General features: G+C 36.0%; 1 protein-coding gene across 1 annotated transcript in view; it reads left to right on the top strand.

The window, feature by feature from the left end:
* Nucleotides 1–25,119, top strand: part of MEGF9 (multiple EGF like domains 9) — an 84,019-nt gene extending 58,900 nt beyond the window's left edge. The window contains exons 3-6 of the mRNA XM_068552494.1: nt 8,912–9,051; nt 17,379–17,522; nt 18,399–18,668; nt 20,453–25,119. Of these exons, the coding sequence (XP_068408595.1) occupies nt 8,912–9,051; nt 17,379–17,522; nt 18,399–18,668; nt 20,453–20,904 (1,006 nt within the window). The 3' untranslated portion in view covers nt 20,905–25,119. The remainder of the gene's footprint in view (nt 1–8,911; nt 9,052–17,378; nt 17,523–18,398; nt 18,669–20,452) is intronic.
* Nucleotides 25,120–25,449: the final 330 nt, after the last annotated feature.

Genomic DNA, 25,449 nt, shown 5'->3' on the forward strand with positions numbered 1-25,449 from the left:
AATGTGAAAGGCAAAACATAAAGCGTCTTAATGACCTTGAGGTGGGGAAGGATTTCCTAAACAAAAATGTTAATGTTATGACGGTACTTACATAGTCTTTACTATGTGTCAGGCACTGTACTATATGCTTGACACATTAACTAAGTTAATCGTCACAACAAACCTATAAGAGAGGTACTATTATTTTCTCCATTTTATAAGTGAGGAAACTGAGGCACAAAGAGTTTAAATGATTTACTTAAGGTCATATGGCTAGTAGGTGATAAAACCAGGATTTGAATCCAGGTGGTTAAGCTCCAGAGTTCATATCTTAACACTTCATTAAACTATGAAACTTGTGAAAAGAGTGAAAAAACAAGCCACAAACTGAGAGAAGATAATTGTAGCACATTATACTGATAAAGGTTTGCTTTTCCAGGAATACATAAAGAATGTGTACAAATCAATGTCAGAAATACTTGGGCAGACTCTTCATAGAAGAGGAAGCTTAAATGGCTAATAAACATAAAAACATGTTCCATCTCATTAATAATCAGGAGAATGCAATTTAAAACCAGAACGTGATACCACTTCAAGCTGCCAAATTGCCCCAAATTTAAAAAGCCGACGACATCAAGCGTTGGTGAGGATACAGAACAATGAGACCACTATTCCACTGGTAATGGGAGTGTAAATTGTTGCTACCACTTTGGAAAACAGTTAGGCATTGCCTAGTAAAGTTGATCATGCACAAACTATTACCTTGCCGTTCCATTCCTTGGTAAATACCCTAGAGAAAAGCATGCTCATGTGTACCAGAAGGGACATACAAGAAGGTTCACAGAAGCCTTTGGTATCCATAATAACAAATGAAAACAGCCCAAATGTCTAGAAGAATGAATAAATACATAGGGTTGTATTCATATGATGAAATATACAGCAGAGAAAAATGAATGACTACAGCTATACAAACTTACAGTGATGAATATTCTACTGAGCAAGAAAATAGTGAATTGAACTGTACATAATTATTTTTATTAATGAAGTTTAAGAGTAGGCAAAACTATATATTATTTAGTAATGCATACAGAGATGGTAAAACTCTTAAAAAGCCAAAGAATGATTAAAACTTAGTTGCTTCTGGGGCAAGAGAAAGGGTGCAGTTGAGGAGGGCCACTTAAGGGGCTTCAAATGTCTCACTAGTGGGTATCAAAGTTTTAAGTTTATAGTTCTTTAAATAACTCAAAGATGATTGTACTGTCTTTAAATTTGTCTACTTCTGTTTTTTTTTTTTAAATAAATTTATTTATTTTATTTATTTATTTTCGGCTGCTTTGGGTCTTTGTTGCTGCGCGTGGGCTTTCTCTAGTTGCAACGAGCCAGGGCTACTCTTCGTTGCGGTGCACGGGCTTCTCATTGCGGTGGCTTCTCTTGTTGAGGAGCACAGGCTGTAGGCACGTGGGCTTCAGTAGTTGTGGCTCGCGGGCTCTAGAGCGCAGGCTCAATACTTGTGGCGCACGGGCTTAGTTGCTCTGTGGCATGTAGGGTCTTCCCGGACCGGGGCTTGAACCCATGTCCCCTGCATTGGCAGGCGGATTCTTAACCACTGCGCCACCAGGGAAGCCTTAAATTTGTCTACTTCTGAAAGAATATTTCATAATTTAAAAATGAAGACTGCAAAACTTTTGCAAAATTATATCAAAGTTGGTAGGGGGAAAAAGAAAGCTTTGCAAGGAAACTGGCTGTTATGGGGCATTTGCAAATAGTTCTAGATACAGGTAGGAAACAAGAGCTCCTAAGTCTTGTAATTGTATTGAGACAGATCAGAAGCAATGTCTTATTTCTTTGGCAATTGTTTTAAAGTCTCATTCAACTGAGGAGATATTTAAATGACTGACGACTGAGCCAGGAGAAGATCAACATAAAAAGCTTCTAGGAGTTTTGCAAGTCTATAGAGATGAGCACATTAAATCCTTCTGAATTGCTTTCATTATGTACATAGAGGTAATCTGTAATATAGAAGAGAGAGAAAAAAACATTGTATTAGTAGGCAGAAGACCTAGGCTCTGATTCTGATTACTCTCTGGCTGTGTGACCTCGAAAACTGAGTCGTTCACATTGCTGATTTTCTAACAATTGGGGATGTTGACAATATTAGTATTTTACCATATATGGAGCTACTAATATTTGGAAGACACTTAAATATGTAAATTTAGCCAATGATTACAATCTTTTGAAACAGGGCTTATTATTCTTATTTTTCAGAGGTGGAAACTTAACTTGGCCAATAATCAAACAGCAAGAAAGTGACAAAACTGAAACTAATGAATGTCATATTGTAAGGACAAAATTAAGTAATGCGTAGATAAATATTGCTCTATGCACTTTATTTATAACCCCATAGTAGGAATTCAATAAATGTTAATATTGCCCCCGACCACTCCACCCCCTACAGGTTCAGAACACAAAGGCTTAGTTAGGACTTGGGTATAAAGGACTTGGTCCTCAGTACTGTTGATATCAACATTTTGAGTTAAACAGGTTTTTGTTCGCTCATCTGGAAACTAAGCCACCACTTATGCTGTCATTTCTGTGAGAAAATGAGTTCTAAATTCTAAGCTCTACAAGTTAATTTTTAGAACTCAGCATGAAAACAAATTATTAATAATTGTCATTTTACTAAGCAAACCTTTTACAATGGTTACAAAAGAATACAGATGTTAACATGTGAGAAACATCATCTTTTCAAGAAGATGATACTGGGACTTCATGCTTTTTCTGTTTTCAAAATGACTTCTGAAATGCAGAAATCACTATCAAATAATGGAGTAATTGTGTGGGTCTGCGAATTCTTATGGCTATATTTCTTCCATTAAAAAAAAAAGTGAAGGAAATAAGAAATAACTTTCCTAGTTTAAGTTTGCCCTCCCAAGTTGTGGCTCTGGAAATATGATACTTTTATTTTTTTTACCATTAAGTTTTACTTCTGGCTTTTCAAATTTTTAAATTTGATTTTGGTAAGACCAGCTATCAGAAAATATTTTTACACTTAGGCAATGCCCTTTTTGAGTATTAAGAATTTCTGTTCAAATATGAATTTCCTCTAAACATATTTTAGACTCGAAAAAACAAGGAATGTTTAGCATAATAGCCCAATGTTTTCAACAATGAAGCTATCTTCTTTTTTCCTCCAGAAAAGGAGCTTTGCTCATTGCATAGTGGTCTTTTCCATGATGGTAGAAAGACAGAGGAACACTAAATGCAAATAGTCTTTTGCCAAAATGTCTGATTATTGAGTTTCTTTCACAAAAAGGAGAAACGATTTTTTTCATTACCTTTACAAACCATGAGCCAAACATGAAATTAAGGATTGTTAATAACTTTTCATGTTGTTTATTTTCCCATGTAAAAGCTTTTTCTGGTTAGAAAAACTTTTGCTAGCTGCCTTTTAATATTATTTTTAATATATTGGGAAAGCTTGCAATCAGCAATTTTCTAATTTCAGACTCTGTTTTAACTAGTAGTTTAAGTCTCTTCCTAAACTAAATTGCTTTTAGTTATTAAAAGAGGCAGAAGAAGAAAATTGATACATTTAATTATCTCTTTTTCTGTTTCTTGTTCTTTCCATGTCAGAATGCCAACATGTAAGCTGTCTGAGGAAGAAGGAAGGAGGAAAAGCAAGGCTTCTGAATAAATTAATTTCCCCTAATTAGAACTATACCTTTGTAGTTACTCTGTGACTGTTTGAATTAAAATTTATAACATTATATATAAAGGTATGCCATGCACATAATTTATACCTTGTAAATCTTAGGAAGAAAATAGACAATGTTTTTGATAATGTAAAACATGTCAAGACATTTGGCAATTTAGAAAAAAGTTAAATCAGTTAGCTAGTTGGTACAAAAGCATATCAGTTCTTGCTGGCTTTGGTCCCACCTAATGTAGGATTTTGCTGATTCTTTCCCTTCTCAATTTTTAAATTTTCTTTCCAAAAACTGTTTCTACCATGTGTTCATAATGTGCTCTCTTTTCCTAGCCACATTTTTGCTCCAAACTAGTAATTACCCCATAAATTCTTGCCATTTTTCTAGGTTTGTTAACAGAATTTTAAAAGTAAATAATCTTGTCTGTTTTTGCCTAGTAGAGATTCTAACTCATTCTCTTTACAATTCACGGAAAAAATTAAAGATCTAGGACCATTGTCATCATCTTTGTATTTCTTTCATTTTTGAGTACTGATTATGTGCCAGACACTGTGCTAAGTACCCTGCATATGTGATCTTTAATCCTCACAAGGACTTTACAAAGTTTGGTATAATTATCTTCATTTTACAAATGAGAATACTGAGTCCAAGATAGAATAAGAACTTAGTCCCAGCTAGTTACTAGCAGAGCTGGAATTTGAACAAAGCTCTGTCTCCTCAGGCTATGAATTTTCCATAGACCCTGATACCTCCCTTCCTGTGTTCCACCCTTCCTACCCTAGTAAAATAATGGAAATTCTGAAGATTCTCCACCCACTCATCTTAAAACAGTACCTTTAAAATGATATTTTGGTTAGTACTTGTATGACATAAATATGTACAATATCTTGAGATGACACACCATTGAATTTCCTTTTGAAAAACGAGTAACTTCATGTCAGAAAATACATTCTTTGTTTACATTTTAAGAGAGAAATTTTCAAGTGTTTAAACCTTGTAATAGTTGTTCACACCTGTGAGTGTGATAAATTCTATAACTAAGCACTGACACCATAAGAAAATCTGATAATTCTGTCTGGGATAATTTAAGAATGTATAATATATGTTTAGTTATACTTAGTGTAGCTTAGTTCCACAATGTTTGTGCTTCCTTTATAAATAATTCCATATTCTTCTTTCTGATATAATTATCCATACTTCATTAGTTCTTTACTAGCAACTAACTCATGTCTATAAAAAGTGATGCCAGATGAGGAAATTCCATCTTAAATTCTTTGCTAGTTGATCTCAGTAGTATAGATTTCTGACTTTTCAAAATCCAGCTCTGTGCCCTTATTCTCCAGATATGAAGATGTGTCTTTGGTTCTTTCATTTTAAACCTATGGATAAGCACAAGTGGTCTGTTAACAGGCCTTTTTTTTCTTTTCTTTTTTTAAAAAATTTCATTGCATTTATATCATTGACCTTTGCTTCAAAAAGCACTCAACGGTCTTTAACAGAGGGAGACCATGAAAAGCGGTGTTGTAAAGGCTTTATTCTATAAAAGAAGTCACACAGGGAAAGCTTTATATTTGCTGAGTGATTTAATTCTTATACATGCAGAAATTGGCCATGGGCCATGAGTAACATGATGGAAAAGCACTACTAGTTGCAGGCTCACAACCAAACTTCCCCACTCCATTCTATATTTTTTTTAAAAGAGAGAAAAAACACCTCCTTTCTTGTTGTTTTAAAATCTACCCAGGAAAAGTGATGCATGGTATCTAGACTAGTCAACCACCTTATCAAGATTCATAAAGCCACTTTTTTTTTTTTTTTAATGAAGAACTAAGGAGCATATTCTCCAGGGAGAAAGATGCCTGCTTAAATCAGTCTTCCGAGTGTCTAGAGCAGAACTATGAAGAGAAAGGTCACTTACAGGAATAGCAACTACTTTGGGAACACTGGCTATATTACGGTTATGAGATGTTATTAGGTGATTAGGTATTCCAAGGTAATACCTTTTTCTTATAGATGGTGGATTGGGCAGACACTGTCATTAAAAGTAACTGTTTATTCTTTTGTATACCAAATAACCTAATGTCTATAGAGAAATGGGGAGCAAGCATATTTTGATTAACATTTTTTCCAAAGCCTTGGAAATTGGCTAAGGCCAGTCTCCAAAAGGTACATTATATCGTTTATAATTTTCTGACAGTATAGTGAGACTTAAGTTGACTGATTCCTTCTTGTTGAGTCATAAGATAATCCTGAACTTCATATTTGACGAATACAGATTTACTTTGCTAGATCTTTAAATACCTTGGGGTATTCTGGTGTAAGACTGCGTATATGTATGCAGGTGGGCTTTTGGGGTTTTTTTTCAGTTGTTTTCTTTTTTGCAGTTACTTGAGAGACTTGGAAATGTACATTTCTGTTGCATTTTTAAAGAGAATAATCATCTTCTATAGTATGATCGATACAAACTTTAATTAAGTTTTAACTAAACATCAGAATATCTGGGCTTGTGTCTCTGAGAACCTTGGACTTTGTTAGGCTGCAGTCTCTTCAAGCAGAAAGAACTCTCAGCTTTTGTTAAGGAAGACCTGAAACTTACTGGCAGTGAGAAAAGAGACTGGGATTTATTCTGGGCAAGGCAGAAACAGCTCACTGGGGTCAGAACCTAAATAAATGGTGAATTTTGGTGCTTGGAATCTACAGAATGAAGCTTGATACGCAAGTGGGTATCAGGTTATTTGGCAGTCAGATTTCCTGTACAAATACAGAGTTAAACTGAGGAAAGGGTCGGTAGCAGAGTGGGAAAGTCTGGCTTTGTATAAATAAACCTGCCTTTACTAGGTGTGGACAGTAACTTTAACCCTCTGAATTCCCTCAGGAGTAAAATGAGGGTTGTGACTGCCACCTTGTAGAGTTATTTTGAGGATTAGAGAGAATATATATTTATTGACATCGACCCTCAATAAATGATGACATTGTTTTTATCATCATCATCATCACTCCTGCTTTCAGATGCTTCCATTTTACATTTTCTGTAAAGTTATTTGTAAGTCAAGAAATTACGTAACCAAGTATATTAGGCAGCTTTAAGATAGAAATACAGAGTTTGATAGGTGACTTCTCAGGATATAAGGCTTTAAGATATGTTAAGTATTTATTATTTACATAAGCCTGGCTTTCTTTCCTTTCTGGAATGGTTTTGAGTTATGCCTTAAAAATATACCATGTAGAACTGTTTTTCTACTCCTTTTTGGCATACCCTGGGATATTGCAAAGAACCATGGTAAGTGGGAGAGAGAAGTAAACTTCAACTCTAGCTGCTCAAAATAGTTTTTTAGGATAGAAAGCAAAAGCCTCATTATTTAGCCGAGGGCATGCTGATAAACAGAGAGGCACATCTCAAATTAAAAAAATAATTCTTAGGTTTGTATGCTACAAGTAGAATACACACAGCTGAAAATTGCTTTACTTCCATTCTGCAAAGTTCAACCCAAAGTTCCAATAACTCAAATTTAGAACTTCTATTTTTATTACAGAAATAGGAATATGGGAAGCAGTAGGGGATTACTTTAACTGACATGTGTAAGAGCTGTGTAAGTATTAATAATTTTAGCTTAGTCTTCTGAACTAAAATGAACAACCCCATGGGGGCTCATTATTAGGAGCTCAGTCTCTAAAATAATTATATTGAAATGCAGTTCCACCTTATACTGTCTCCCATCCAATATGACTGGTGCCAAAATTTTACTGAGATGAAGTCTAAAAACTTGATGTCCAGAATGAGCATATAAAGAAAGGTTGAAAAAGAGAAAGTACTTTAGCTGTTTTGAGAACTCTAGTAATTAGTATAGTCTTTCATCTTTCTTTTTCCCTTCCAGTGCTTAACTCCAAAACTCAATTTGTGTATTGAGCATTTATTTATCAAGCATATATTAAATGCCTACAGCAAACCAGGAACTATACTAGAATCTGAGCATACCAAGATGGCTAAGATATGGTCCCTGAACTCAGCAAACTTACCGAGTAAGATGTATGACATGAAAATAGAGTACACTATTCCTAGGCTCGTGCTAAGTCTTGAAGATAACCTTTTAAAAAACTGCATGATATGGCCTTTGCCTAAGGTCTTTACCAATCTAACTAGAGAAACAAGAGTTACATATATGAAAGAATATAGAAAAGTCCATAATTAGGAATAAAATGTATGGTATAGAGTGTGTGATGTCAGGAGGCCAAAAGATCTCTGTCGACCAGTCAGGGAAGAGTTTCATGGGAAAAGATGAGCCTGAAAGCAGGAAAAATTTTGAGAGGTGAAGAAGAGGAAAGATATTCTAAGAGGGGTGACTATAGAGTAAATAACAAGAGAAAATTTGAAAGAAAATTTGACCGAAATTGGTGATATATTGGATTTGAGGGAGTGATTGGAAGAGCATGGGGTAGAGAGAGAAGAGGTGAAAATTACAACAAAGATGTAAGTTTCACTGATCAGAGAGAGATGATGTCACTGATGTAATTGACACCTAAGAAAACAGGTTAATAGGAAGAGATGGGATACTAAATAAAATATTTTTCTTACTTTAGATTTTTAGTGTTTTTTGGGGGTTGATAATCTAGAATTGTTCTATGGATTTAATTCAGAAACCAACAGAGGTCCCCATTATAGTCATATTTACTTAGTTGTGAATTCCAGTTAATTATCAGAAATATTTTAATAAAGCATTGACCTAACGTAGAAAATCATGTTGAGTTTCCAGCACATTCATTAAGGTCCTGGCTTTCATATTCTTCAGCCAAAAGCTAGATTGCATGAGGGTTGGGTGGTATTTCTTCTCCAGATTGGGCAGTGTGGATGCTGAGGGAACTGTGGAATGATTCAGGAATGAGATGTAGCAGCAGTGCCAGTTCTATGCCCCAGTGCTTTTAGTAAATAAAGATTTTGAAGGACCAGGGACTTGTACTCTCCATGGTTCCTTTATCATCTATTATAAACTACCCAAGTGCAGAGGATTAAATTGTCAAAAATGATTAGTGTTAGTACTATGTTAATTGAATTAATATAGTCATGAAGCTGCTCAACTTCCAATTCAAAATAAAAATCACTCAGTACATCTAGTGAATAGAATCTAGTTGAAACTATTTCTACATTAAGATCATCTATGATGGGATGTTAGGCAACAAAACTTTCAAACTTATTTACTTTTGTTCATTGTCTTTGCTTTTATTTGCAGTTCTGGGAAATGTCAGTGCAAAGTGGGTGTCACCGGCTCTTCATGTGATAGATGCCAAGATGGATATTATGACTTTAATAAGAATGGCTGCTTGCCCTGCCAATGCAATAATCGGTCTGCCAGTTGTGATGCCCTCACAGGTACACACTTTCCTTACCTTTTTATATAATTAGTGCACTGTTCTTTTCACTTTGAAGTCCTTCATCTATGAGTTGATTCTCCCAAATAGTTTGTAAGGGTCTTTCTCTTCTAAGTAGGATGTAATAGGTCATAGCAAGACAAACTCCTGCTACAACAACTTAAAAAAGATATATAAATTTCAAAAATCATATTGGTTGGAGATCCATGGAAGAAAGGAAAACTATATGCACTAAAATTCCAGACAGGGTATTCCTAAGTAAGCTGATGATCAACCAGCCTTTTTCCTTTCAAGGGACATTGCTGATTCTGGGCACAGACTAAGGAGCAGGCTTGGTCCAAGTAAAAGAATTCTTCTTGAGGAAAGAGATACAAGAAGAGCTTCTGGCAGTCATTTGGGGCTCGCGTGATGAATTGGAAACTAGAGGAGCCCTAAACACAAGGCCAATTTTCCCACAGGACATAAGCTGACTGTGCAGGAGATGGAAGGCTGTTCCAAAAGGTAGAAAGAAATTTCTCAGTCTTGTGGTGCTTAGGAGACAAAATCTCTTTAGAAAGAGAGGACCTGCTACAACATACAACCATCTCTCTCTCAATACCTTGCCAGATTCAAAGGTGTGTGGAGTGGGACTTAGGCTCACATTACTTAAGGGAAGTACTAATCTGTTGCAGTCTTTCAGAGCTGAGGAGACACATGCCTGCTAGCTTTTCAGTCAAAAGCCTTAGAGGGTCATGACCAAGAAGTAGTGATGAACCGTAGGTGAACTGATTCATACTAAAATTGCAGTCCATCCTCAACCTATCTCAATTTTTGATTGAATTGAGGTGATCCTCTCATTGTATCTGTCTAACAGAGGAAAGGGGAATCATCTGTGGTTCTTTGTACATTGTGTCTAGCAATCAAAACACTAGACAATGCTCAGGTAGGAAAATGTGACCAATAATAAAGAGAAAAACAATGGAAGCAGACCCACAGATGACCCAAGTGTTAGAGGTAGCATAAAATGACTTTAAAATAACTAAAATTAATATTTTAAGAAAATAGAGGAAAAAACAGACAAAATAGGTGAAAAGAGGCAAAATTTCAAGAGATTTGGAATCTATAAAAAATAATCAAAAGAATAATCTAGAACTGAAAAATATGTCTGAAATTAATACCTCATTGCATGGACTTAACAGCAGTATACAGTATATACTGTGAAGACAAGGTTATATACCATTGTATACAGTGAAGACAAGGTTAGTAGATTTAAATACAGCTCAATTTGAAATATCCACACTTCCACACTGCAGCATGGAGGAAAAGAATGCAATGTAAAGAATAGAGCAGGAAAGACATGTGGGAAATAGCCAAAAGGTCTCACATAAATGTACTTGAAGGCTCAGAAAGAAAGGGGAGAGATATTGGGACAGAAGCAAATATCTAAAGAGATAATGTCCAAGAGTTTTCCAAATTAATGAAAGACATCGACCCACAGATTCAAACAGCTCAGCAAACCGTAGGCAGTATAAAAACAAAGAAAACCACATCTAGGCAAACTTAGTTAAACTGTTTAAAACTAAAGACAATTAACTTTTCTGCTCTTCAGTTTTCCTGAGTGTAAGGATTAGAGATACTTCCTTGGAAATCTTTTTTTCCCCAACAAAAAAAATCAGAACATACTAGTCTGACAAGTACAAGTGTTTTTATGAGACCAAGGTAGCAGAATATTTGAAAAGAAAGTACCTTGGAAAAATGTGTTGAAATCTTATTCTTCATTCTAATCCTGTAGTCTGTGGTGAAACAAATTGATTTAGAAGAAATTGTGGTTTTTTTTTTTTTCAATTATGTGATCTGGTCCCTGCCTACTTGCCAGTTCTATTTTGTGCTATTCTTTTTCTTTACTGTTTGTGATCCAGTCATACTGGCTTCTACTCCTAACACGTGTTATGTTCCCCTGTCCCAAGATTCTCATACATGATCTTTCCTCTGCCTAGAATGGTCTTTCTAATATACCTGTACCCCCACCCCTGGCCCCTTTGCCTTATTAAACCATATCCTTCCTTCAGGCCTTCAGTTAAAAGTGACTTCATTAGAAAGCAGTTCATGCTCCAGGCTAAATGATAATTCCCAATTACACACTCTCATATACACTTGTATCTTTTTCATAGCATACATCACAGTTTGTAATTATATATTTATTTGTGATTATGAGTCATATATGGTTTATTCACTACATTGTAAGTTTCATACCAGTTTTGTTCACCATTTTATACAATATTTAGCAAAGATATTTGCACATAGTAAGTATTTGCTAAATTTTTGTTGAATAAATGAACAAATGAATGGAGAAACTTACAGAGCAAAGATGAGTTTCAATCCTACAGAACGACAGAAATGCTTCATCATGCTGAGTTGATTTAAATTGCTCCCTAGGTCGTTTATGGTACCAGGAAGCAGTCTACATTGCTGGTTCTCATTTCTAATTTTCCTTGCAGCAGCGAGGTAGCTTTCTTTAGTGTCACATAAATCCCAACCTGTTTTTGCTCAGGAGATAATTTAAGGCAAAAGAAATCCTTTTCATGGTTATGATTTCTAAAGCAGCTAGTAATAAGAAATAAATGGTTCCTCTGTTTGGAAATATAATAAAAGTGGAATCTAATGTGAAAGAGTGCAAACACTTAATATAAAACTGCCAGCTTAATATAAAATCAGTCTTTCCTTTTGTCTCAAATTTTGAAAAGATTTTTTTTCAACAGTGTTGTGATACGGTTGCCCTCTGGTGGCCACTTACTGTGTTTTTGCAGTTCTTATTTCCCCACCTGCCTAGTCTTTATCTATACCTTGTGTTTTAGATTGAAGTAGATTTTTAAAGTAACCTTTTCATGATACAATATATTGAGAAAAATATTTTGGAAAGCAATATGTCTTAAAAATATTTCCCTGATCCAGTAATTCTGTTTCCAGGAATCAATTCTTAGGAAATAATTTGAAATTCGTAAAAAGCTTTATGTTCAAAGATGCTCACCACAGTGGCAGTTATAATTCTAAAAAATAAGACAACTCTATTTCTAACAGCGGGGAATGAAGCAAATTATGTTATCTAGGCAATACATGATAAGAGCACAGAAAGTGAAATCTTGACTTACCTTGTACAAATTACTTAGCCTTGTTTTTTCACTTAGAAATTTGGGATTATAACAGTAACTGCCTAATGGGATGTTGTGAAGATTCAATGCAATATGTTTATACAGTGCCTGGCTAATTACAAGCAGTCAATAAATGGCAACTATTGTTATGTTGCCATGAAAATGTTTTAAAGAATGAAATATAACGACATGAGAGAGTGAAAGGAGCAGGGTATACAACGACATGTGCCATATGTTTAGACTATTTAAAAAGCAAAACCCAAACTTCTCTATATAAGGAGAGATGCAAGGAAAAGTATTCAAAATCTTAATAACAGCTTTCTTTGGGTGATTTTTATCTTGTTTCTATTCTCCTGTATTTTTCTAGATTTTCTTTATTGAACACAGACTTCCCTTAAATGGAGGTGGGAGGGACTGTCATTTTTAAGCTAAAACTTTATGTTCACATAGAGTACTTCTTTTTAAGAATTTAAGGCGACTTTGTGTATTCATAGTGTCTCATGGTGAGTACCTTGACTTGTCAGTAGCTTGACTGAGTTGACCACTCCTTCATCCTTCATTCCTCAGTGACTTTCTTCACTTTAAGATATCACACTTTCCTGTTTTTTTTTTTTTTTTTCCCTCCTCAGTCAGCTCTGCTAGATCTTCTTCTTTTCACCTATAAGCACTGGAGTGCCTCAGAGGTTTGTTTGTCTTGACACATTTGTCTTCTGCATTTATACTCTCCCTAAATGATCTCATTCAGTCCCTTGGATTTAATTTAAATGCCATCTACAAATGAGCTAATTACCAGATTTACATTTCTCCCTTGATCTCTACACTCAAAGATCTAACAGTGCACTTGACATCTTCATTTGAATGCTCTAAGTCAGGGATCCCCATCCCCCGGGCCGCCGTGGACCGGTACCAGTCCGCCGCCTGTTAGGAACCAGGCCGCACAGCAGGAGGTGAGCGGCGGATGAGCAAGTGAAGCTTCGTCTGCCGCTCCCCATCGCTCACATTACCGCCTGAACCATCCCCCCACGCCCCCACCCCCATCCATGGCAAAATTGTCTTCCATGAAACCAGTCCCTGGTGCCAAAAGGTTGGGGACCGCTGCTCTAAGTGGCAAGGTAGCCTTAACACATCCAAAACAACTCCTCATTTTACTATATAAGCTAAGCCCGCTTTACTCCTAGTGTTCTAGTGTCCTTCATTTTGGTGACTGGCACCATAGGAGTCACATTTGCTTCTTTTCCTTACTGCAGATCCAGTCCGTCAGCAAGTTCTGTCAGCCTGACATTCAACATGACCTTCTTTGCTATCATCCTTGTCTAAGCAGCTGTCATCTCTCTGAACTACTTTGACATGCTCTCATCTGACCATTCTGCCTTCTCCCTTGTCCTCTCATCCTCTGAACCCCACCCCACCACAGTCCAGTCTCACATAACAACCAGCGTGATCTTTTAAAAATGTAAAACCAAATCATGTTGTTCCCATGCTCAGACCCTCCAAAGTCTTCCTATCCCTCTTGGAATAAAATTCAAACTTCCTTCCATGACTACATTTTTTTGGCCTCTGCCTTTCTCTCTGACCTTATTTTCTGTTACCCTCTCCCTTGTTTGCTTAGGCTGGCCTTCTTTCTGATTAACAGGTTGACGTTTGTCTTCTGTTGCATAGAGAAGATTAGGCATTTCTTTTTATAACAAAGTACCTTGCTGCATTTCTGACAGGTTTATATGTGAATTAGAGGTAATGAAATAAATAAGGAAAAGGCTTTTTACAGGTGGAGATTTATGCTTTCAAAGCTTTGTCACTGAATTTGGTTGGAAAAGAACCCTACATTCTTTTCTTTGACCAGTTATTTTCTTGGTTACCACCACCAGATTTTTTTGATGCTTAGCCAAGGAGCATGAGATCATCTTCAGGAAACACTTATTCTTTTTTTTGGATTTGCTCCTTTGGCCATCTTTCAGCAAAGAAAATGTGAATTTTAAGGCAGTATTGTTATATTTGGGAGGTTCCAGGCAGAGCATAATGAACAAAGTTACACTTCACCTAATTTTTATATGTCATTTATCATAAAAGAAAGATTCTCAAATTTCAGATTTTAAAGGGAACTTAGATCTCATCTAGTTCAGCTTTCCTAGTTTGTAGATGAGGAATTTGAAGCATTATATCCTATGGAATATTTACATATACCCTCTGAAATGTTTACATTACATTAAATCATTGGGCAAGGAATTATTATCCCATTTTACATATTAAAAAAGTGAAACTCAGAGAAGCTATTTGCTGAAGGTCACATAGCTGTAAGAGGTTCAGCTGAGAATGGAACTCATATCTGACATGAAATACATACCATTTTTCTTATGTTATGTTGCCTCCCAAAGAGGAGTTGTAAGCTGTTAGAAAAGCAAATTCATATTATTAGTTCCTGCTCTATATGGACTTTAAAAGTTATGATCTTTATTTTTATTGTAAAAATCAATCTTCAATTTTGTACATGAAATGTTTTAAAATTGCTTGAGTTTTTGAAATATTTTACAATATACATGTGATACATTTTACAATGTATTAATTTTGTAATCAGAAAAAAATTAAGATAGTAAAAATAAAAGTGATAAGTTCATAAGAGAGACAATTTAAAAATTAGAGGGGAATAAAACACTTAAAGGACTGTTGCCCCTCACAACTATTGTTAGCATTCTGGTGTATTTATGTCTTACCGTCTTTAATTTATTAATTTTCTTTTTCTATAGCTGTGTTCCAGATGCATGCTATTTTTAAAGCAATGTAGAGTGATGAGTTTTTAAAAACTGATGAGTTTTTTGTTATACTTGTTTCCTCCTTTACTTTTCAGATAACATATTTACCATGTAGGCTTATTTTTTCTTATTGATTTCTCATTGTGGCTTGTCGCGTAAAACAAATTGAAATAAGAAATTCTTCTGGAAAAAAATATTAAATATTCTAATATAAATGGTTTAGGAGAGTGAAGCTGTATTGTGATAAGCACAACAACAAACGTTTGAAGGTCTTACCTAGAATAGTAGAAAGCCCCAAAATAATAAGCATGTAGGTCCAGTAACATTGTAGGAGCAAAGTATTAAAAGTATATATATATATATATATATACTGTTTTTTAATAAGACCTTTTCTTGCCACATTGCAAATGGCGTGTTATTGGAATGCATCCTTATTCTGTTTCAGAACTATTAATTTTTGAGATATTTTTATATTAAAGTTTAGGACATTATCAGAAATTTTTCTTGAAAATTATTTCCATTGGACATTTTTAATAGGGGGAGAGCAGGTAGACAGATTTTATACATAAAGCAGGTTTTGACTTTTCCAACCTGCAGAACACTTTGACATTTATTTTATTTTTAGAGCCCAAATCTACAGTTTCCTAGTATGTATTTTTCAGCTATTTTTATTGTCACAATGATACATAGCTAAAGAGGGATCAGGATATAAGAAGATCTGCGAAGAAATCAGTACCTTAAGTGTTTATCAACGTATGAGGATATACTACTTTGTTACATATATGAAATACATCATTAACACTATCAGGCCTTAAAAAATTCTATAATTAAAAGTGATATTTACATGCAAATTTGATTTAATTCAGAGTTAAGTGTTCATATAATAAACTTAAAAAAATGTCTTTCTGAATAAGTTCATGAAGTTTCAAGGAACTTTGCTGTAATCACATAAGAATTGAGATTTGAGATGTATGTTAATAATTTCCATTCTTTTGGTTTTTCAAATCTTGTTCCAGTTGTCAGACCATTTTATTCCACAGCCGCATTCTCGCTCCCCTTTTTTGTAAATATTTCACTAGTAAGGAAAAGAAATCAAATAAAATTACTTATGATACTTTTGCACTGAACTATATTTAGCTTATCATGTAAAAATTTCATTGTCTTCCTAGATTTCTTTGTCGAGTTTACTCACTTATTTCTGTAATAGTAGTTCTGAGTGTCCCCTTGAATCTTTGTGGAATGTAAATTACACTACACATTTTTGTTTCCTGTTTGCAGATGTTATGCTGCTTCAGTGCCTGTAGAATGTCCTTACTAGTAGGGAACCAAAGGAGTATCATTAAGAAACACATAACTTTGCTTGCCTCCTTCCTTTTCATTTTCTTTATTAATTGTTTTCATTTTTATTTTGAATTTTTAAATATAAAACCATATGGAGAGGGACTTCCCTGGTGGTCCAGTGGTTAAGACTTTGCCTTCCAATGCAGGGGGTGTGGGTTTGATCCCTGGTTGGGGAGCTAAGATCTCATATGGCTTGGGGCCAGGAAACCAAAAACATAAAAAACAGAAGCAATATTTTAACAAATTCAATAAAGACTTTAAAAATGGTCCACATCAAAAAAAAAATCTTAAAAAAATATGGAGACTAATATAACAAAGAATTAATAAATATTAACACTTTGGTATTTTGCTTAATATTAATACATATTTATAGTTACATATTTGAAATAGAAAATTTCAAATAGAGTTGGAATTCTTCCTCTTTGTTTTCTTCCCTGCTCTCGTTTTTCTCCCTCCCTCTACAGAGACAAACAGAGCATATAACTTGCCTGTACCCTTTCAGTCTGGATTTAGTTTTTACTGCATATGTATGTATCCATCTGCCTAGAGTATTATGTATCCATTTGCTTAGTATTGTTTAGTGTGGTTTTTAAAATTTTTATTTCAATCAATCAATTTTTACAAAATAAGTAAGCACTCTCCTTCTTTATGTATCATTCTACAATTTGCTTTTTTCAACCAACGTTGTTTTTAGGATTTATGTGTGTTCATACATATGGTGTAGTTCACTAATTTAACTACAGTATCCCAACTATTAAAATAATACAATTTATCTATTCTTTTAATAGGTCTTTAGGTTGTTTTTATTTTTTCTTTGCAAATTGTTGGCCTGCTTTTGGTATGTAGTCAATCAATCAACAAGGGCTTATTGCGACTCTAGTCATGTACCTAGCCTTTCCCTAAAGAGTTTACAATCTAGTAGGGGACACAGAACTGATAGGCCTGTTTAGTATAGAAATAAGATGGGGTAGAAACTGAACTCTGTGCAATCTCTGGTGGATAACTTTTTCTGGTTAACTCTTAAGGTTTTTTGGTTGCAGGTATGATCTATTTAAAGTTACTGTGCTTTCAGAGTAAATCTTTAACTTCTTGAAATGATTTGCTTCTTTTAGGTGCTTGTTTAAATTGCCAGAATAATAGCAGAGGGGATCATTGTGAAGAATGCAAAGAAGGATTTTATCAGAGTCCTGATGCCACTAAAGAATGTCTTCGCTGCCCTTGTTCAGCAGTGACATCTACAGGCAGTTGTATCATAAGTAAGGCCTTTCCCTAAATCTTCATTTTTAGAGGAAAAATCAGTGAATCAATTATCACGAGGTAGAAAGTGTGTTGATAAAGTTCTAGATGCTGTAGGTGAAAGGGAGTTATAAAAACAGTATAGGTTTTCCTTTCTAGGAATTTGCAGTCAAATCCAAATACATATGTGAAATGAGACATGAGGGAGGGATGAGGAAGTTTTTGTTAAAACTGTATTTTGGGGCTTCCCTGGTGGCGCAGTGGTTGAGAATCTGCCTGCTAATGCAGGGGACACGGGTTCGAGCCCTGGTCTGGGAAGATCCCACATGCCGCGGAGCAACTAGGCCCGTGAGCCACAATTACTGAGCCTGCGCGTCTGGAGCCTGTGCTCCGCAACAAGAGAGGCCACAATAGTGAGAGGCCCGCGCACCGCGATGAAGAGTGGCCCCCACTTGCCGCCAACTAGAGAAAGCCCTCACAGAAACGAAGACCCAACACAGCCAAAAAAAAAAAAAAAAAAAAAAGCACTAGGCTTCTACTTTAAAACAAACAAAAAAAAACTGTATTTTGTTCCATCTGACATGGCTGAAGAGGAAGGAATAAAAAAATTTTGAGTGCCTATCCATCTCAGTTACTCAGATTCTTTATGTAGGCACACTTCTTTCCTTCTCTACCTAAATAGATTTTCTGGGTGGCCCTATCATTCTCACAACAAACTGGACAATTAATAAATAAGGTGTAAATTATTAGTTTGAATTCCATGTGTTTCTTAAGTTTGAGAGGAGATAGTAGGCAGGGTGTGTAAACTGTTCTGGTGGGGGGACTAGTAGTAGTTTTGCATTTTCAATTGTAGCTTGAAATTTTACTAAATTATTTTGATTTTCTCTCTCTTTCAGAACTGGGTGAATTGAAACCTGAATGTGTCCGGTGTAAAGATGGTTACATGGGCCAGAACTGCAATGAATGTGACAATGGCTATTACAATTCTGACAGCATCTGTATGGAGTGCCAGTGTCATGGCCACGTGGACCCAGTTAAAACTCCAAAGATTTGTAAGCCTGAGAGTGGTGAGTGCATCAACTGCCTCCATAACACCACTGGGTTTTGGTGTGAGAACTGCCTAGAAGGTTATGTTCAAGACCTCGAGGGAAATTGCATCAAGAAAGGTAAAGCTTCACCTAAGGTTGTAAATTTAATATTTAAACCTAGCAGTGAAAATTTCAGGACAGCTACTTTTAGCTTTGTAAAAGCTTCCAATCCTACCAGAGAAGTTTTCTGGAAATAGATTTTGATAGATATTTGCCTAAAGAGATTTCCTTCTATTCCTGTTGCTCTCCTGAGACTCCAGAGTCAACTCTAGAAATCTGAGGACCAAGACAAAGTCATTGCAGTGTTCTCACATTTTCTCTTCATCTATTTTTTAAAAAATATTTTTAAAGTCCTGTCATTTCTTTTATCCTTTGCTTCCTGTATTCTCATCACTTCCAGTGATCATCAGAGGTCTTTTTAAGTAGAAACCTATATCTGGTTAGAAGTTCCAGCTGAGAAACAAGGGTTTATTCTAACTTCTGTCCTAACTTTGGGCTTAAGTTTTCCCAGGTGTGATGGAGGAAATAGTAAAAATATTCCTCAATTTTTAAAATAAAAAGTTATTCATATGGCAAAATGTTTCTTACAGGGAAGTTCAGTAAGGGTTTAGATAAAAATTAATGATTAGAAATTTAGGCTGAATTAGGGATATTCAGGCTTTATTAGGTCATAGAGATTAGGCCATGCTCTTCTATAAACCATTCTTTGATATTCTGACAGATGCTGAATACTGGGCTGATAGGCAGTTGGTCTGTGGCAAGGGTTATCCTTCTGCCATTTTCTTGATATCCTTATTCTGCTGTTACCAAGGCTAAAAAGCTCAGATTGAACCCTATCATTAGCCTGGAGGTCCTGTCACTCAATTCTCTTTCCCACTGGAGGCATACCTTGTCCATACTTAGCTGACAGGGCTGTGATGATTTTTCTTATTAGTTATTAGGAAATGTAAAACATGCCTCTTTTTAGGATAGATTGATGTGTCTGACTGTAGTGATGAATTGTAATGATAATAGTAATCATTTTGTTGAGTGCCTACTATGTGCCAAGCACTGTAAACATTAAATGTGATAATGTTATATAGTACATTATCTAATTTAATCCTTCCCAAGAACTCTGCAAAGTAGATATCATTATTCCCATTTTATTGGTGAGGAACCTCAGTTTTAAAAAGATTAACTGACTTATTTATTGCCACACAGTTCTACTTGATTCCAAAGCTTTTGGTATTTCTACTGAGCTATGCTGCATTAAAAGTACAAAGTATAGTACCTTAGTTATAAAATAGCTATAATCTACATAAAGGAAGAATCACTATGCTTGCAATGGCTGTTTTCTGTCTTGGCTCATATCAACTTTGGATATTTAAATTGTGTTTTTCAGAAGTAACTAGAAATATAATTTTTCCTATTTTGTTTTTGCCTCCATTGAAGAGAATTTTACCTTTATGAAATGCCATCAGACATGTTGAACTTATCTTAGTTCAAATGATTATTATCTAAATCACTTTTAACCAAGTGATTTAGAAGTCTCTAGTGACATATTTACTACCTTTTCAGGAATTTGTATGAATCTATTCAAGAGTAGAGAAGGTTGGAAAACTCCAACATTAGAATTTTCTCAAAGATTTTAGCATAGATATTATACATTTTGGATAACAGCCATGGATGTAATAATCTAGCTTTCTAGACCCTGATTCTTTTCATGATATTTCTTAAAAAGTTATTTTTAACTTGCATTACCTTAAAGCAGAGTATCATGTCAACATTCCATATCAATTTCCACTCCCATGTGTATTTCTTTTATGGTTTCTTAAAACAAGATGTTTTGTCTTTTACATTTCATTCTCTGTTTTTATTTTCAGAAGTTATTGTTCCAACACCTGAAGGTTCTACCATTTTGGTTTCCAATGCCTCTTTGACCACATCAGTGCCCACCCCTGTTATAAATAGTACATTTACCCCTACAACCCTGCAGACTATCTTTTCAGTAAGCTCTGCTGAAAATAGCACATCAGCTTTAGCTGATGTATCATGGACCCAGTTTAACATCATCATTTTGACAGTCATCATCATCGTGGTGGTGCTGCTGATGGGTTTTGTGGGGGCCGTATATATGTACCGGGAGTACCAAAACCGGAAACTCAACGCCCCCTTTTGGACCATTGAGCTAAAAGAAGACAATATCAGTTTCAGCAGCTACCATGACAGCATTCCCAATGCAGATGTGTCAGGATTGTTGGAAGATGATGGCAATGAAGTGGCTCCCAATGGGCAACTGACCCTGACGACACCAATACATAACTATAAAGCCTAAGGAGCTAGAGCTGTTCTCCAGGATTGTGAGACCACAGTGCTTACTAAAACAGCGTCCGCCCCTGGGCCAAACAAAGCCTGGGTAGAGTCACTGCGATGAGAAAGCAAAGGCATATAGTGCATCTGAAATTTTCAGGTACAAATTTATAATGTACTTAGCCTATTACTCTTAGATTTCCCATGAAGATCTGAAGCAGTCACTGACAATAAGGACTTGAAGTAAAGTATATTTTTGTACCAAACCACATGGGAGTATAGAAAGGCGGAACCGCATAGTGCAGCCCAAATCCACTTTGACCTCCAAATAGACTCCTGGGGAAGTGTTTATCAGACCAGCGGAAACAGGATGATGGATGTGGAGGGGGAAAGGACTGCCAGAAGACTTCATCTCCATTCCTGAAACACATTTTTTTAAAGGAGGGGTCAGGGGTGATATTCATTGAGGAAAAGCTGATGTTGGGGCTGTATCACAATAAACAACCTTGATTATTTCCAGAATAGGGGCAGAAAAGTCCCAAGAAGATCTTTAGAAGGGTTTGATTTTTCCTTCCAGAATTCTTGCTCAATGATAAGATTAAAGCACAGGATAAGCTTCTAATGGTAGAGAGAGGAAGGCAACATCTGGGAGCAGGAAGCTGATGGTCCTCCTTAGGGTCTCAGTGTAAATGATAAATTGTCTAAAAATAAGGAATATTCCTGCCTCTAGAGAAATAAGGTGTATATAGTTAATGTAGAATATCTGGTCAGCATTGTATTTGTATCTATTTGTAAAAAAAATCATGTCATATTTTATCATCTAGAATTTATTTGTACAGCAGTTAATGGAGTTGTAAAAAGAAAATATGGGGTTAAAATACTGTAACATAGATGGCAGTATTGCTAGAGCTGGGACTCTGGTGAGCATCAGTCATTTTTAGTCCCTCTTTGGACACTGTTGAAATTTATAAGAGGTTGGGTGTTTCTAATTTTTCTTTCCCTTTTTCAATCTAAAAGTAGAGTTCTATGGTCTTGACTTCCTATAGATTCAAGCAATAGATTTTGAAGACAGTGTTTGTTAAGCTGGGACACAGGCTGCACTCTCCAAACTACTCACCTAATTAGACATTAGCCTCTATATATTTTACATAGATTAATGTAGAACATATTCTCATTAAAGAATTTTTTTTAGTGTAAAACATAGTCTTCCAAAGGAATTAGAAATATTTTAGTTCCAAAAGAAAAGCCATCATATTACTTGGGATCCCCTGTGAAATATCATGCCTGTGAAATATTTATATTCTCCCCCCACCCCAAAATACTTCCTACATTTGAACGTAGCCTGTCACTCACATGCCATGAGGTGTGTACCATCTCTCTTCAGTGCTACAGTTCTTGTATCTTCTTCTTGTCTGGTTAGAGGGTAGCTCTGTAGTTGAGTGGGTATAGTTAGTCCTTGCTTTTAGACGCAGTTTTTTCTTAGAGGCCCTCTCTACCTTTGCTCTCATCTAATTATGATATTGACAGATTGTAGATTAAGCAAGCCAGGAAAAGCAGCCAGAAGTCAAATATAGATATTTATTAGGAAGGAGAGCAAACTGTCAAGTGGTTAGAAAAAAAAAACAAAGATTAGACCTAGGAAATCCAAGTTGATACCTTTGCCTAACTTCCCCAGAGAAATGCCTGGAATTCGGTCATCCCTCTGTAGTTGTTCTCAGGCTTTGGAGACGATGCTCTGGAGGACTGGAGGACGCACAGGCAGGTAACCTGCTTCTATTAACCTTAGGTGCTCCGAATATTTGGCCATTGTTCGTGAAAGTAGAGATTACATTACATTAAAATTAGTTACTATCTCTGTAGCCCTTTGCAGTGTGCAAAGCATCTTTCTATATGTGTGTCCTTTGTTCCTCACCATAGGCCCCTGAGGAAGTAATTGTTGTTCCCATCTTATAGGTGAGGTTAAATGTCCTGTTCAAAGCTATATAATATGTCATTATTAGGCTTGGAATCAGGACTCCTAACTCTGAAGCACATGTTCTTTCAACCATATGCTTGTGCAGAAACTGCCCAGCCATGAACACAAGAAGGCTGGGAGGAAGAGTTCCATCTGTGAACGTTTCTAATTTTTCTAAGTACAAGGTACAATCCAGGGCCATACAGCCATGAAGGACTTTGTGGAAAGAACACAGGAGGATTACTCGCTGAAGCCAGTATTGGTGATAAGAAAATAAAATACCAGTTTGTGCTTCATTAAAGTGAACTAATCCTTCCAAGCAGGGAAAGAAAACCTGATTTCCCCAGCAGCTGCCACATATGCGTGTATAGACTGTGCAGTGCATAGTTCCAAGGAATTGTGTAAAGTGACATACCTGCCTTCCCCGCAGATTACTACCCCCTCAAGCCAGGGATTGAGGATGGTGAGAAATAAGCGTTTGTTAAACAGAAGTTAACCGAACAGAGAAAGAAAGAGTTTGTTGGGGTCTAAGAGCCAAAGCCAAATAGTCCGGATTCTGGCCATGTAGAGATTCCATGAAACACACTTTAAAAGATATTGCAAAAACTGAATCACAAAGAACGTTTACCTTTAAATATTTATGAACAGCTCCTAGGTCATGTTCTCAATTTGTCCTGATGGAAAAAATTAAGGTCTTAAAATCTGTTTTAAATAATATTCTTTAGTGTCCCATGCTTCTGCTGGTGGAAATAATTTTGCTCTAAAATGAAATCAATCATGAAGTGATCTACCACCAAAATCAGACTAGGAAACCAGTATGGAATACATTGCACAATAGTCATTTCTCTAAAGTCATGATCCCCGTGAACTATGGCATTTAGCACCAGGATCCCATACGTCCTTTAGAAAGACTAATATTGGAAGAATTTTTGTCTAAGGATTAGGAATGTGTTTATTTTCAAATGACATAAGACTAGTATGAATCTTACTGATGAATGACAGATACTGCTATTAAGTGATACTTTTATCTTCATTAATTCGTTTTAGTAAGCCCTTCCGCATTTCTGACAGATGCCCTCGGTAGTGTTGTTAAGTATGTCTGTCCTCCCTTACTTTCCCCTCCCTCCCTCCCTCCCTCCTTCCATCCTCTACCTCCCAGAGGTCTCTTCTAATGGAATTTCTCCAGTTATAGAGAAAAATGATAATAAAAACTAAATCTCATTTGTACTAAGGTCCTATGGACCTACTGTGTTCCTCTTAGGGATACCTGAATTTTAAGAGAGGAGAACAGAGCAGACGTGGAATGGGAGGAGAGAGATTTGGGGGGAGAGGATTTGTGGAAGCATCAAATTATATGTCTACTCTCTAGCCCCAATATTCCCAGAAAATTGGCCACTAAAGCAATACTCACTGACCCACTAGTTCATTTTGGTCAGCTGAGTGCCTTGAGGACACTTAGTCCTTCTTGTGCTATTTTGGAGCCAGAGAGCTGAAGCAACAGTACTTCTTCCTGACAGCCTCAGTTTGGACTGGGTTATTAAATCATTCACCTTGGTCCTGTATTTTCTGTAGCACATATGGTGAACATAGCACCACTTATAATGAACATTCCCTGGTTCTTGTATTTTGAGGTATGTGGGAAGGAGTTGAATTTATATATGTCAAGGAAAGCTCTCTGACAGAAATGTCAGAGAGGTAAAAAGCAACCCAATGTAATCTGTTAGAGCAAAGAAGGCATTTCTGGCCTCATCCACGAAGAACCTTTGGTCTATTATGATCATCTTGATAGGAATTTGGAAGCTAAAATGAGTTTGGTGTGTGCAGGGGAGTAACGGAAGGTTAATGCAAGTTTTCCCTTCAGCCCCGAGCCAGTGATTATGCCAAGGGGAGAAGCAGGAAGAACACACTGATTCAGCGGAAGAAGTCAAGTGACATCACATGGACTAGAACAGTTCTGGATCATCACAATGTCAGTGGATGAATGATGCTTTTTCAAAGGCCATTGGGAACCTTTCTTACTTATCATGCATACGCAGTAACTGAACCAGCAGCCCTAGAACGTGAGCCCGGGCTTTAGGTCTGCACTAGTCCAAGAGCTAACTGATTTACAGTGACGTTTTCATGCTAGGCACAAGCACTCTGTACTACGTTAAATTTAAGCCCAAGCAATTGGGGAGTGTTTCTGAAACATTGAACTTGTATTTATGTCACTAAAATTCTAACACAAATTTTAAAAACATGTCTCATGCATAATGCTGTACTAGGCTTCATGATGCATTTCTAAATTTGTGTATGATTTGAATATATGAAAGAATTTATACAAGAGTGTTATTTAAAATTATTAAAAAATAAATGTATATAATTTGTACCTATTGTAGATTTGTTGTTTTACTTTTTTATGTGGTCAGAGTTTTTGGAAGCCTTTTAATATACGTCACAGATTACTTATTTTCAAACCACTTCATGAGAGTCTTTGAACCCTTCATTTACTGACCATGCTTTCTGTTTTAAGAAGTTCCTTTAAAGAATGTTTTCCGCTTAGGAAAAGAAATGCCACACGAAGAAGATTCCCCCCTCTCAGAACAAAACAAAACACCCTGAGAAAAAAGCATATAT

This window comes from Eschrichtius robustus, chromosome 10 (assembly GCF_028021215.1).
Source record: "Eschrichtius robustus isolate mEscRob2 chromosome 10, mEscRob2.pri, whole genome shotgun sequence".
In the NCBI taxonomy this organism is placed as follows: Eukaryota; Metazoa; Chordata; class Mammalia; order Artiodactyla; family Eschrichtiidae; genus Eschrichtius; species Eschrichtius robustus.